The sequence below is a fragment of the Hydra vulgaris genome, chromosome 01 (assembly GCF_038396675.1).
Source record: "Hydra vulgaris chromosome 01, alternate assembly HydraT2T_AEP".
NCBI lineage: Eukaryota > Metazoa > Cnidaria > Hydrozoa > Anthoathecata > Hydridae > Hydra > Hydra vulgaris.
Window position 1 is genome coordinate 36557112 of NC_088920.1, and position 15242 is coordinate 36572353.

At 27.0% G+C, this 15242-nt stretch overlaps 1 protein-coding gene across 1 annotated transcript in view; it reads left to right on the forward strand.

Moving 5' to 3' along the window:
• LOC100202538 (cullin-3) overlaps positions 1 to 15242 on the forward strand; it is a 49225-nt gene that overhangs the window by 28503 nt on the left and 5480 nt on the right. Inside the window, exons 11-17 of the mRNA XM_065788050.1 lie at positions 2695 to 2846; positions 5804 to 5890; positions 6045 to 6134; positions 6222 to 6290; positions 11221 to 11322; positions 12336 to 12443; positions 12613 to 12737. Coding sequence (XP_065644122.1) covers positions 2695 to 2846; positions 5804 to 5890; positions 6045 to 6134; positions 6222 to 6290; positions 11221 to 11322; positions 12336 to 12443; positions 12613 to 12737 — 733 coding nt within the window. The remainder of the gene's footprint in view (positions 1 to 2694; positions 2847 to 5803; positions 5891 to 6044; positions 6135 to 6221; positions 6291 to 11220; positions 11323 to 12335; positions 12444 to 12612; positions 12738 to 15242) is intronic.

Below are 15242 nucleotides of genomic sequence, written 5' to 3' on the forward strand. Positions count from 1 at the left end.
AAGTGAAATCATTTTTTAAAATTAACTCCTAAAAAAAAATATGACAACTGCTATATCAACATTTCCAGAACTAAACTATTTTTAAACAGATGTATCATTGTTTAAAAATTGAAATAACACTTTTAAGAAATGGCTGTATAGTTGTAACACGTTTATTTTGTACAAATGAAATTGAAATTTGAATGCGAATCATTTGCCTGTCAACATTTACATTATAAATACTCACAAAGAACTGCCTTTGTTTTATCAGATTATATTTGTTTTAATACCTCATTATTTGATCCAATTATACTTCACATAGATAGCACTAAAATTGAAAATATTGACTTCTATATTAATAAACTCACGGAAGATTCAAATTATAATAATACTTGAAGAAAAAATAACACTTTTAAAAATGATACCAAAAGTGTCACTAATATCATTCGAAATAACACTGAAAATACTGATGTGCAAAGCACATATGATGCTTTAAAAGGCATAGCATATTTCTCATTAATAGATAACTTTTTAATGCTGGTATTGTAAATATTGATCTTAGTAACCGCATGGCTCCAAAATGATATGGTATTAATTACATAAGCATAGAACAAAATACAAAAAGTAGCATGATTACAGACAACATAAAGTTACAATTGCTTGACTATCTAATTTACTTGGTTTTTTTGAAAACTTTTAAAGTTATGTTATATTGGAATGTTTTTTAGAATGTTTTTTACACCAGACCTAAGCCATTTATAAAATATTCAAAAAGGTAAATTATTTGAAAACTTCTTTCTAAAGCAAAAGTTGAAAAATGCCTATACAACAATAGCCTAATCAACAATAAATATGGTTGTAGCCCTGATAAATTAGATCCATCAAGAAGTTTGTTAGACTAGAAAACTCAAGATTGTGTTAGTTGTGTTGGGCCATGAATAACAAGTAGAAAATTTTCTTCAATTTTATGTTCAATGCCAGCTACAGATTAAGTGTACAGATGCAATACATCAAACATTTTTGAATTAAACAAAATAATACCTTATTAGTAATTATTGAAGAAACAGTAAATTCAATATATGATTAAAAGATAATGAAGAACTGAAATTTTCTTGAAATCAAGTTTTACAATCTAATTTTGTTATGTTAAAAGACAAATTTGACAATCTGGTTTTGTTATTTAAAATCATTAAGAAAATTTATAGAAAACTTAAAGTTTTTTGCCATTGTAATTTTTTCGAGATAAAAGCAATTTTAACATTTTAAACATTTTATTTTTGAATTTGTATATATGAAGGGTTCCTTTTATAATTTTTATAACTATAATTTTCTCTTTGCTGAATTTTAAACTTGTTATAAACAACTTCATAGAGGTTTTTTGTACACTTTCTGATCTTGGTAAACGATAGTATTTGAGCAGACCATTCGAATCTTTTGATTTAAAGCTTTTACAAAGCACAAAGCAGAAGCACAATACAATTAAAGCATTTTAAAAATCTAGCCAGAAAAAGTATAAATATTAAGATGTAGAACAATTGTTGAGACTTTATCAAACTGAGAAGCTACCATCTTTATTTTTTTCACTACATCGTAAATATAAGTGTGCGGACCGCGTCTGATGAATTTGGCTAATGTTTTACTCATAAAAAATACAAATCTTGAAAAACCAGAGTAAATATCATGTTTGGTCTGGAATTTACTCTGGAATTTTCTTTACTCTTTATTTACTCTTGAGTTAAAGCTTTACATTGGTCATGATATTACATTGGTCGTGAAGTAGCTGTGAGGCAGTAGATATATTTTTGCACAGTATCAAAAAAGGTTCAAGTTTCGATGCTGGCTCTGGTCAAATAGTCTTATGTTAATTAAGTAGGCACGAACTTACTGGTTAAATGCTCATCTGTGGTGCTCTGTGATAAGACTATTAGGTTTTTGTTGGAGCACCTTAATAACTATAACAAAAAAATAAGTAAAAGTTAATTATTTGTGATGTAGAAATTAGAATTTTTTTATTTTGGTTTTTTAATTTTAATTCTCCAAAGTTTTAATATATTTAATCAGGTTAAATTGAACAAATTAAAAAAAAAAACCGTAACAGTAATATTTAATTTAAATATTTTGATTTAAATATTTAATTTAAATATTTTTTTTTTGTAAGCATAGTTTTAAAAATAAATTCAGTTAGTGATACCATCTATTCTAGTGTCATTCAACTGATTAAACACACCAACGGTTAATTTCTTATATAACACTATTATACTAAGTTAACCATAGTGTCATAACTTCAATTGAATCCTAGTGTCATATCGCTGATTAAACCATAGTGTCATACTACTGATTGAATCCTAATATCATGTTGTTATGCTTTGTGTAATAATTGCTTTGAGTATTGTAAAGTTTTGATTTAACCAGAGTTTATAGAGTTTATCTGCAAGTTATTGTTTATTTTTGTTAATTGAAGTTTTGTTTTTTAAACAAAAAAGACTTAAACTTCATTTTGAATTTGTGTTTTGTTTATCAATGTTCTTTATGCAACATTTAAAAGAATTGAATTATAAAAAAAGTAATTTGAAGTAAAAAAAAATTTTTATTTTGAAGTGATTAAATTACAATAAAAAAAAATTACAATAAAATAATTTAAAGTTTTTAATCATACGACTCTGATATAAATTATAAATTTTGAAAATTTGAAACTGTTATATTGCTTATTTCCAGACCTTGGCTGTATGTGCAGGTTGTTTCAACGTGTAAACTATGGTTTAAAAGCAATGTGTGAAGCAATGAGCATTTATTTGCGAGAAGAAGGAAGAGCTATTGTATCAGAGGAAAAAGAAGCAGAAGGAAAGAATGCAATAATATTTATCCAGGTATTTATTTTTCAATTATTTTCAACTTTACTTTTTTAAATTAAAGTATAAAAAATTGACTGTAACAGATATAAAAAATCATTCTTTATGAGATTTCATAAAGTGGCTTTAACAAGCCATTTGGCCATACAAATAACAGAAATTTTAGGACTGGCTCTAAATATGTCTTAGTTTTTTTTGTTCGTTTATTTTTAAGAAGCTTTAAGAAGCATAGGGAGGTAAAAATTGTTTATCTATATTGTTTATATTTGATTGACAGATAACAGAAGTGGAATAAGTGGCAAGTATAAAAGTAGTTTGCATTTCATTGGTGTGACAGGCAAGTTATTGGCAACTATGTAATAATTCATTTGGCTATGATGAAAAGATAATCTAGGATACTTTGTGTTTAATTTATTTTGCTAAGATGAATAATCTTAAATAACACTAATCAACAAAATTTTGTAACAAGAAGGTGCTTGCTAATTTCGAGTTAGTTATCTATCTTTCAACTCTTGGAACTAGGAAAAGTAAAGTCGGCAAAATAATTTGACACAAAGGGGTTACAATAAAACATAAAAACGAGGTTGGCAATTTTTTGCCAACCTCAAACACTTTGAGATTGACAGTTAGGTTGCCATTGCTGAATGCCGACCCTAATTCCGAAGGCTGATTTTTATTTGATCACCTTATCTACTTTGGTTTCATCAGGTCTCCTTTACAGTCTTGTTGCGTCTTGTAACGAGGCTCTACCAGAATCACCTCAAAGTTCAGATATGGTCGATACACCAGAAACAATAAAAATGGCATAATAGATTGTGTCACATAGTTAGATCTACAAAAACTTCAACCTACTGTGTTGAACTACAAAAAAAAACTATTTCTTAAAAGTAGAAATAATTTTCAGATGTCCTACTGTTCTTGAGCTATTTTGTTTGACCGGTTATAGTCTTTTTGTTATAGAAAAATTTATGGTCATTAAATTGATTTTCAAGCTATTTGAGTTAGTTTCATTTTTGACCAATTATAGGCATTTCAACATAAAAATATTTGTGAAATTTAATAATTTATATACTTTGAGATACCTTAAAAGGAGTGAAGTATATCTAATTCCAAAAAATTTTCAAAATTTTATATTTCAGTTACTTAGTGATATTTTAAAAGTATGGGAAAAGCAAAATGGGAAGGTTTTGAATATTTTTTTCTAAAGCTTTTATTATTGTTATTTTTTTAAATTAATATTAAATCAATTAAAGATTTTCTACTTTTTCTAGTAAGCATTAGAAACCTAGAACCTTTTACTTATCAATTTTGAAGCGAGCGTTCCAGCCATAAAGGTATTGTCATGGAACTGTTATCTACTTATAAGGCTTTGAGCTTTAATATGTCGTTGAAAATACATTTTCTTCATTCACACTAGGCCTGCTTACCTGAAAATATGGTTGCTGTTAGCGATGGAAACAGTAAAAGACTCCATTAAGATATCAGAGCCAGTTGACTCCACATTTGCTAGCAAATTACCATTGGACATTACAAGACATTGCTGAAGCAAACTATTGACAAAAATCATAAAACTGCATTCACTTCCAGGCTGCAAGCAACCAATATTAAGTTGGGAGTTACTAGAAAAAAAAGAATAGAGTTATAGAGCAAGGAAACGGTTGACAGTAGACTCAAAAAGTTGAAGGTTGTATGAGTCAGGAAAACATGAAGAGGAGAGAGTTTCAAAGAGTTAAAGTGTGAGAAAAAAACTAGATGAATAAAAGTTTTTAGAGCATGCAGGAACAGATACAATAAAAGAGTGAGACTTTGCTGAATCAGGAGAGAAAAAATAATGAGCACGATAAAGTAAAGCAATCTTAACAGATGTTAGAATAGAAACAGAATTTAGCAAATTGATTGTATATATGGTTTCCATGAAAGGTTAGTAGTAAACGATAATTCAAGAAAAGGTAAAGAAGAGCACTCAGTGAGAGGGTTGCCATTCATTAATATAGGAATGTCCACAGTACTGCATTAGTTGAGTCCACAGTACTGCAATAGTTTTCAGTAAATAACTTAGTTTTGTAGGAGTTAAAAGTTACAAGCCGCTGTGAGCCCTAATCTGTTACAGAAGTGAGATCAGGTTCAAGATCGGCTGCAATCGAAGAGACCTTTTTTTTTCAAGACAGGAGTATAGAGTTTAGGCATCAGCAAAAAGAGCTACTTGAGATATAAGGTTGTCGGGAAGATCATTAATGTTGATAAGAAACAAAACAGGGCCAAGAGTAGAACCCAGAAGTTACTGGAAATAAAAAAAGTGTTAGCCTTCAAGGATGACTTGAAGCGGTTAGCCTCTCCGCCTCCATCAAATGCACAATAAAATCATTCAGTCACAGCAGTTAGCTGTCAGTCAGCTGTAGAGTGAGAGAATCGAAAGCAGTATTGATTGTCTGACAGTAAGTTATTTGATTAAAGACGGGATGTGACAAATTTGTTGATCAAAAATCTTGCTAATAAAAGAAAGAAGACTGATTGGACGATAGTTGAAGAGATCAGAATGTTTTCCGTAGTTTTTGATGATTGGAACAACAGATGCCATTTTCCAGCAGGCAGGAAAACAAGACTCAGTCAAGCACTTATTATATACTTTAAAAAGAATTGAAGAGAGTTCTGGAGAACAATTTTGTAAAACTATGACAGGAATGTTGTCTAAACCACAAGCCGTAGAAGAGTTTAATTGAGATATGACTTTAGCAACAGAAGCTGGAGTGATTTGAATGTCTAACAATAGGTTAACCTGTTTAATTGGAATGGAAGAAAGAGAATGGCTTTAACATTATAGGTAGTAATCGTTATAGCAAAGTACATGGCTAAGCGAGAAATAATAAAAATATAGTATTGAAAAAATTTAAGAAAATTCTACTGAATAACAAATTTGTATCTTTAGTTTCTAAAGAATTGTTATGTTTTATAATCAGTGGATGATTTTTCTTTAGAAATTACTGGATCTCAAAGAAAGATTTAATATGTTCTTAGAAAAGTCCTTTAACCAAGTAGTGCTCTTTAAACAAACTGTATCTGGGGTATATTTGATTTTGTATTTGCTTGTTTGTTAATATTGTTTTGCCTTAGTTTGTCTCTAGATAATTCTACTTGTTTAAGTGTTGTAAGTAATCACCTGTATTTTTTTACAGATTGTTGTTTTATTTTTTAATGTTTTATCTTTTATATGCTTAGGACTTTGAACACTTTTTGAATTTAAATTCCAAATCACCTGAATATCTTTCACTGTTTATTGATGACAAGCTTAAAAAGGGATCCAAGGGAGTATGTTGCTTATTCTTACTAGAAGATATAAACAAATTTTATAAAAAGTTTATTTTGTTATGTTAGAAAAAATATTTTTTGTTATAGTTATCTGAGCAGGATGTTGAAACAGTGCTGGATAAAACAATGGTGCTGTTTCGTTATTTACAAGAGAAAGTATGCATTTTGTGTTATTTTGTTATTCGCATGAGTAAAAGTACGTATATATTTTTTTTGTGTCTATTAAAGTATGTGTTATGAATGTATGTGTTGTTTGTGAAAGTATGTGTTATTTGTGGAATTTTTTATTACCATGCAAAATAAGGAAAAATATAGATAAATAAATTATATATATATCAGGGCCTATTTTAGGAAAAAAGTTAGGGCGGTCGTACGCCCTCGTTCCAGCGAACTTTAGCAGAAAATCAGCTTTTTTTTGCGGAAAAAAAACTATATTTGCTGTAAAAACATTTTTAAAAAAATGTTCTTAATTACTTAGGTCGTTAGGAAAGTTCATAGAACTTCATCTGTAGAGATACAATGAGACAGGAAATAATTAAATATTTATATATCATTTTAAACTGTGTTTAATTATGAACATTTTAAGTTCTTGTTGAAATATTTTGAATGTTTATTAAAAAAGTTATTTAAATTTTATTATATACGTTAAAAAAAAAAAAATTTTAAAATGGAAAAATTTGAATATCGAGCATATATTAAAACCCGTGCTCTACTTGGAGTTTCAGCACAAGCCATATCCGATGAGTTGGTTTTAGTTCATGGTAACCAAGGTCCAAAATATAGTACAGTTGCCAAGTGGGCTACTTTATTTAAAGATGGTAGAGAGAGTCTTAAAAATGATCCTCGCTCAGTGCACCCTTGAACCACGTATACAGCTGAGAATATTGAACCTGTGCAAGCTATTATTGAAGAAAATCGGCATGCAACACATGATATAATTGAAGCCCTGACATCGATTAATCGTTTTACAATCAACAAAATCATTCACAATGCACTTAAAAAAAGAAAACTAACATCACGTTGGATACCCCACAAGTTAACCAATCAAAATCGCAAGAATAGAGTTGAGGCATTTAAGGAAAATTTAGTCTCCATGGGCCCTTTTCAGAAACGGCCCATGGAGACTATGTGATATTATTACAGGGGTGAGTTGTGGTTTTATTTGAGACAAGTTGGACACAAGTCGGCTAATGCTAGTTGGGTCGGTGAAGGTGAAAGTCCAAGAACTATAGTAAGATGTGACAGGTTTCAGTCAAAAAACATGTTCTACATCTTCTTTAAAACAACAGGTGTTGTTCATTTGAGTTATGTTGAAAAAGGAGACACCATTACTAGCGAATATTATATAAAAGATTGTTTAAAACCTCTTATATGCGAAATAAATAAACAAAGACCTAAAACAGGCACTCAAAATTTCAAATTTCTCCATGATAACGCTCGACCCCATGTGACTGAAACCGTCACAAATTGTCTAAACCAAAGCTCCATCTTATTATTGGCTATTCGACTTGATAAAAAAAAATCTTGATGATAATACTGATGTCGAATATCAAAAAACTCGCATAACGAAGCTACTTCAAAGTATACCCAAGAAGAGTATAAAAAAACGTTTGACAAATGGCTTGAAAGGATACAACTTTGTATAGATGGACATTATTTTGAACATTTGATAAAATAAAATTTAAAAAAACTCTTCTTTTTTTTTTTAATAGGGGAGTTCTCCGAACTTTCCTAATGACCTAAGTATTAATTTGGGCAACACCCAAATACGGTTGGTGCTATCGAAAACGAATCTATCTAGAATAGCCCCTTTATATACAAATATAATTGTATATAGAAATATAATTATATATAGAAATAAGAAAACCTCCTTTTCAATTACTAAATTCAATAAGATGTTTTAACTATTTTAAAAAACTATTTTAAGTAAATGAATAAAAAAAATATTTTTTATTCATTTACTTAAAATAGTTTTTATAAATACCACCACAGCAGAATGAATTTTTGAAATTAAAATCATATGTGACCAATCTTCTGGATGTACTGGATATTATTACTAAAGTGCTTAGTGATAGATGTACTTCTTATATAAGAATGATCTTGTTGGATTTCAACATTAGCAAATGTGAAGCTTTAAAGTTTCATGGCAGATCTAATGATCATTGAGATATAATTATCTGAATGGCTCTCACTGCATGGTGGACACATCTGGCATTTGTATTCAATTAGAAAATGCCTGCATTGAAACTCATAATTTATGTAAACATTCTTTTTACAGCTTTTAAAAAGCTTGAAAGATTACAGATTAAACAGCTTGAACAGGTACAGAGACTGCTAGCTAAAATTTTAAAAATTTAGCCAAGTATAGTTTTTTATGCAATCCTGTAGTAGTTAGAATTATCTGCTCAGTTTGGTTGTTTTCTCAAAGAGAGAAATCACTTATCATGAATTATCAATTGATGATAAATAGATTAGTTCAATTGTTTTTCATTCTGTCAGGGTTGCAAAAAAACCATTTTTTTTTTGAAAAAAAAAATAAAAACCATGGGGTTTTTTAAAAAAACCAAAAAAGCAATGGTTTTTTTAGTTTAAACTTATGTTTAGTCAAATTTTTGTTTAATCTCTTTACAACTTATCTAGAGCAACTCCAATTGGTTTTAATATTTTTAACAAATATTCTGCATTTCACTCTATCTGTATGTCACATACTTTTCTACAGATTGTGGAATCCAAGTCCTTTTTTTTTTAAAAATATTGTGAAAATGATGCTCCAGTTATTGACATATTTTTCAAGTGAATCACATGCAGAATTCCAGGGTGTTTCAGTAAAAGTGGTAATTTTCTTCCTCCACTTTCTCTATAATTTGCTCCAGCTTGATGATTATTTCATATATATTTTAGTATCTGTGTAACATGCTTGTCCACATTTTCAATGCTAAGATTATTTGCTAAAAGATTTAGCACATAAGCAATACACCCATAAGTTATTATTATATCTCCTTCAGATGACAATATTTGTTGCATTGATTTCATATTAGCTGCATTATTGCACTGACAATGGTCAGTCACAACACTTTTTACTGTGCATCTAAATTTAAGTGTTACAGGTTCTATTGCTTCTGTTGCCATTTGTGTAAGATATTCACCAGTATGGGAATGACCAGAATTATTTGTTAATTAGCCAATATTAAACCAGTATTAATTGTTTCTACTAAAATGTTAGAACTATTTGCAATTACAGCAATACAAATTATTGGTTCGTTATGCAAATTACTCCATCCATCTAAAGTCATTGCTACAATTTTCCCATTCAATACATTACTTTTTTAAATTTCTTCTGTGTTAACCTTATCAAATAATGCTTCACCAATTTAAGTTCTATTAGGTAGAGTGTGACCAGGATGAAGCATATTGATAAGTTTTTTAAACTCTTTATGTTCAACTGTTCTAAAGCTAGAGTTTGTACTATATATAAATATACCGAGTTGCAGATCAAACAAATCTTTCTCTTTGTCGCTTGTGTAAAAAAACTTATCTATTTTAAACCATTTACTTACTGAAGTTGAAGTGGAATGAGACCTTTTCATTTTATTTTTTTTAGTGGTGTTGATGATAAATTACATATTAATTTTAAATTAATATGTGGATACATTAGAGTAATTTGGAGTAATACAAACATATATATTTTTAAATTATCAATCTAAAAGTTTAGATTTTAAGAAAAGTAAATAATTTATAATCAGGAAACAGTTTTTGTATATATATATATATATATATATATATATATATATATATATATATATATATATATATATATATATATATATATATATATATATATATATATATATATATATATATATATATATATATATATATATATATATATATATATATTTATATATATATATATATATATATTTATATATATATATATATATATATATATATATATATATATATATATATATATTTATATATATATATATATAAAACTATGTGATTTTCACAACTTTAAGCTTCATGCTATTGCAATCATCAGTTAAAATACAAATATAGTTTTTTTGTTAAAAAATTATCTATATAAAACTATACATTTTACAAAAATACTTTGTTCAAAAAATTTTCATGTCTTTTAAAATAATCTCAAATTTCACTAAAATTTCGATTAGAGAATATTATTAAAGGCTGAAAATGCAAAATGTTAAATCACTAAAAATAGTTGTAGTTAAATTCAGTAAACCTTACAGTGTAGTGTTACTATAGTAATCTCACTATAGTGTATTACTATGCTATTTGCTATTTAGGTATATTTATGTTTATACATTTTTTTAGTTAAAACTATAAATAAAGTTTCAATAAAATAATTTACTTGTATAAATATTCCCAATTTTTTTGCTACATAAAATGTAAGTTCTTAGATGTCAAATACACATAACTGCTGTATTTGTTTATACTGCTACAACAGAAATATGTTAAGTGGGCACAAGAATTGTTTAAAATGTCTAAAATATGTATTTAAGCGTGTTAATACATTTTTTTAAATGTCTAAAACATGTCTTGTACCCACTGGGAAATTACTGAAAAGTTCAAAATTTATAGCAAAATTGGTATTTTGAAGATACAAAGTAGAAAGTAAAGTTTTTTAGTATGACTATATGACTATATGAGTATCTCATGTCGGCAGAAACTTAACTACTTTGATAAAGTTATTAGTAAAAAACAATGTTTTTTTTTACAGGGAAAAAATTTTTAATTCATGCATACAATTTGAGTAATGTTTACAAGAATTTCACAAGTAATGTGTATAACACTGAGCATTATGACAATCTTTATTTAAAAAGCGTTTTCTAATGTATAAAGTTTTTAAATATGTATAAAATTAAAAAATAATTTTTTATTTATAAAAAATCATATTAAATAAATTATACAAAATATTAACAAGTAATAAGGTGTCTATTTGCAAGGTACTATGAAAAAGTTTTTTGGTTCATTCAAAATTATATTTTTATTAGTATTATAATATTGGTATTAATTTTATATAGTAATGTAAATATTGTTTTTTTGAAATTATTGAATGTTATAGGATGTTTTTGAACGATATTATAAGCAACACCTTGCAAAAAGACTGCTTCTTAACAAAAGCGTTTCAGATGATGCAGAAAAAAACATGATTTCGAAACTAAAGGTAGCTTTGAAATCTACAGTAATAAAATATAAAGTTTTTGGTTATGTTTGGTAAATATGTTAACGAATAAATTTTTTTTTTTAAGTTTTACAATGTTTGTTACTTGTTATTGATTATTATTTACTGATTAATTTTGTTTAAAATTTGGAAAAAATAATAGACTTAACATTTAAAGATAATTAAGTTTTGTTTTTTTTTAATTTTTTTATAATAATATTACTTAAATGTGAGAATATGGAAAAGGTTTTTTTATAATGGGATCCCTTTCTTGGCATTAACCTGGTAGATCAAGGCTGAGTTTTTTTTTGTTATACTGCCACTAAGATTAATCCAAAGTTTTTTTCTTTGTGCAAAAACAATCAACAAACAAGACCGGTTTGTCAAGGCTTATGCTTTGGGAAGTAAATACAATGAAAAAATTTATATTTGTTGGCAATTAAATTTAATATTTAAAATCTACAATAATATTTAGGTCATTTAGAAGTTAAAAACTCCGATTTAAAAAGAACTGTGAATGTTTTTTGAAAAAAGTGTGCCTAGTTTTTAACACAAAAGTTTCGAAAACTTAGGAAAGTGACAACTAAGTATATAAAATACTGCATATAATGACCTATACTGCATGTTCTACCATGTTAGGTTTTAAACAAGGTTTAATGTCAGGTACAGCAACACTCAATGGAAAAGCTACACAAAAAAGCAACAATAGTAAAATTATCGACTTTTTACTGACTTTAGTCTGCATAAAAATGCATGCAATAAAATAGAAATATGTGAGGACAGTACATACATTGGCTGATGGTTAAAGTTAAAGTATTTATTCACTAAATTTAATTTAAATCAGAAGTAGTAAATATAAATCAAAAGTGCTAAATGAAAAATCAGAAAATACACATGAAAGTATAGTTAGAAAATCTTATTTTAATATTGTTGTATTTTTTACATTTGTTTTATTTTAATCTTGTATTTACATTTGTCTTATTTTAATATTGTTGTGTTTTTTACATTCGTCTTAGGCAGAATGTGGATATCAGTTTACATTAAAGTTAGAGGGGATGTTTAAAGATATGTCTTTGTCAAATAGTATTAATGATGACTTCAAAACGCACGTAGACAACTCTAAAGTAATAATTGTACAGTTATTATATTTATGTAATAATTCATTATAAACTTAAAGTTTAATTTTATAAGTTAATATTTTCTATAATAAACATTATAAATTTATTTTCTATTATAAATTTATATTTTCTAGGTTTTAGATATTGTTTATGTTAAATTTTTTTAAAAATACAGATTGATTTACAAAATGTTGATCTGACTGTACGAGTTTTAACAACTGGTTATTGGCCCACACAAGCAAGTAGTACATCATGCAATATACCTGTTGCACCTCGCCAAGCATTTGAATGCTTTAAACGGTATTTTTCTGTTGTTGAAAAAATGTTTATAGAATAATTTAATTTTGCACTTTAAACATGTTTAAAGGTTTGTATAAATATATTTTTTTCTGTTAGGGAATAGTAACAATAAATTGACTCTATCAATAGTATCACATTATATAAATAATAATAAATATAAGAATAAATAATGTTAATAAATACTATTAAAATAAATTTATCATAAGTCATAATAAAGATTTATTTAAATCAAAATAAATAGATAAAAATATTTTTAATTTATTTTACTAAATATATGTGTAGCAATGGTGCAGGGGTTAGAGCGTTGGCTTCAAGAGTATATATAATAAACTTAAACAAAAAAAAATTTTTTTAATGATATTTTCCATTTAATATACGAATATATAGTTTATCAAAAAAAAGTTTTTTATGTATATACTATATAAATTAAAAACTTTTTTTGATGAGCTATATATTTGGATATTAAATGCAAAATGCATTCAATAATTAAATAAATGCAAATCAGAGAAAAAAAAATAAAGCAACTAAAGAACAACAGAAAAAAATAGATAAAAATTATTATGTTTTTTGTAGTGAAAAGCTCAACATATATATGTTATTGCACTATAATTTGTTTCATATTTTATTTTGTTCCTTCTTTACATATTGTATTTTTAGAACTGTATGGTTGTTACTAACATTTTTAGTAAAGTAAGATTAACAAAATCTAATTATCTAACACATTAATAGTGTAAAATTCTTGCAAACTTACATTTTGTCGAAACTCTTCTAAGCTTGCGTTTTGTTGAAATTCAAAAAAACAACAAAAAGAACCCATAATATTCCTATCACAAAAAATAGTTAAATACAGTATAAAGAACTAAAGTTAAGTTTTTTTAGTTTAATTTTATTAACCTAATAATTTTCATTTGTAAATTTTATGTGCAAAAAAAATCTAGTATTATTAGCATTATGCTTTCATATTATTTAGTAATTATTTATTAACAATATTGTTTAATATAATAGTGACCTAGTAATGTTATGTTTTCATTAATATTTATTAATTTTATTATTAATTTTATATTTATTAAATTATTATTTTATTAATTATTATTATATATTTATTCATTATTAATTTTGTATTTTATATTTATTCATTTTTAATTTTATATTTATTCATTATTAATTCATTAATATTATTATTCATTAATTTTTTTCATAATGTGTATGGGAACCTGTTCATATGATACAAGTTTGGAAACATCCTTGCACATTTACCTGTTTTTTAAAATAAAGACCAAATATTTTTAATGTGATACTCCTGCTATGATGAAATTATGAGATATCAAGTAGTGATGTTGCTCTGTCAGAGGTTAAGGGGTGGTGTTACTTTGTCTGGGGTTTGACATTAGCATTGGGTTTAAGAGCTGTGTTTCATATTAAACTAGTTAGTTTTATATTTAAGGGGTTGTCCATAAAGTACGTTTGCTCATAGGGGAAGGGGGGTCTTTAAATAATGTACGAAAGCGAGGAGTGTTCAATTAAAAAGTACATATGGACAAAATTAAAAAAAAAATACTAAGTAATTTTCGTTTTTCTAATTTATCACAATTCACAAGTACTTGTTAATAACTAAATGTTTTTGGATAACTAAAAACTTTAAAAAAAAATGAAAATAAAACCACACCATATCATCATTGTCCATCTAACCATTTGCCAGCTAATCATTAAAAAAGTTAATTTTCTAACTAAAGGTCCTAGTTTACCAACATAAAAGGATGTATGGTATAGAGGAGTTGAGGGTATAGTGTCCCTCTATGCACATGCATGCCACCCTTTATACACTGGCTCTGAGTAAGGCAGACTTGTATTTTAGGCAACCCTTTTTTTGAGTCTGCAAAAAACAGGTTTTAGCAGTGCCATAGCTAATGGGTCGGAGGCTCCAACACTACCACAAAAAGGTCATTAGGACCCCAAAATCTTTAAAAAATTTCTGCACAGTATTGCTTAAAAAAAGCTTTCTAAATTTTGCAAAAGGACTCCTAAATTTGTTAGAACTCCCCCCAACATTGATGGGTGTGGGGTAGCCCTGACTTTGGGTCTTAGGCTTTGTTTTCAATATTACTTATCTAACATAAAACTCGTTTATTACAGATTTACTTAAGAGGGGTGCCTGAAAAAAATGTCCACCCAAAGTAAGGTTTAATTTAATTTGATTCGTCATTAAAACAAGTTTTGAAAAATAAAAATTAAATTATGACTTTTAAAAGTAAAAAGTAAACAATGACTTGTCTGAGATTTGATCTCCAGTCTCCAACATGATATCGCTAGCATTAACCTCTTGGCCATACACACATACCATTCTGTAGTAAATTAATTTTATTAAAATAAATGTTTTTTAAATTTCATTCAAGTTGTAATTGTATAAAGATCATATATCTTATTGAGATTAGGGGGAGGAGGGATCTGCAAAAAGCGTTCAATAAAGTAATGGATGGGGGTATATGATCAACTTTAAACAATGTA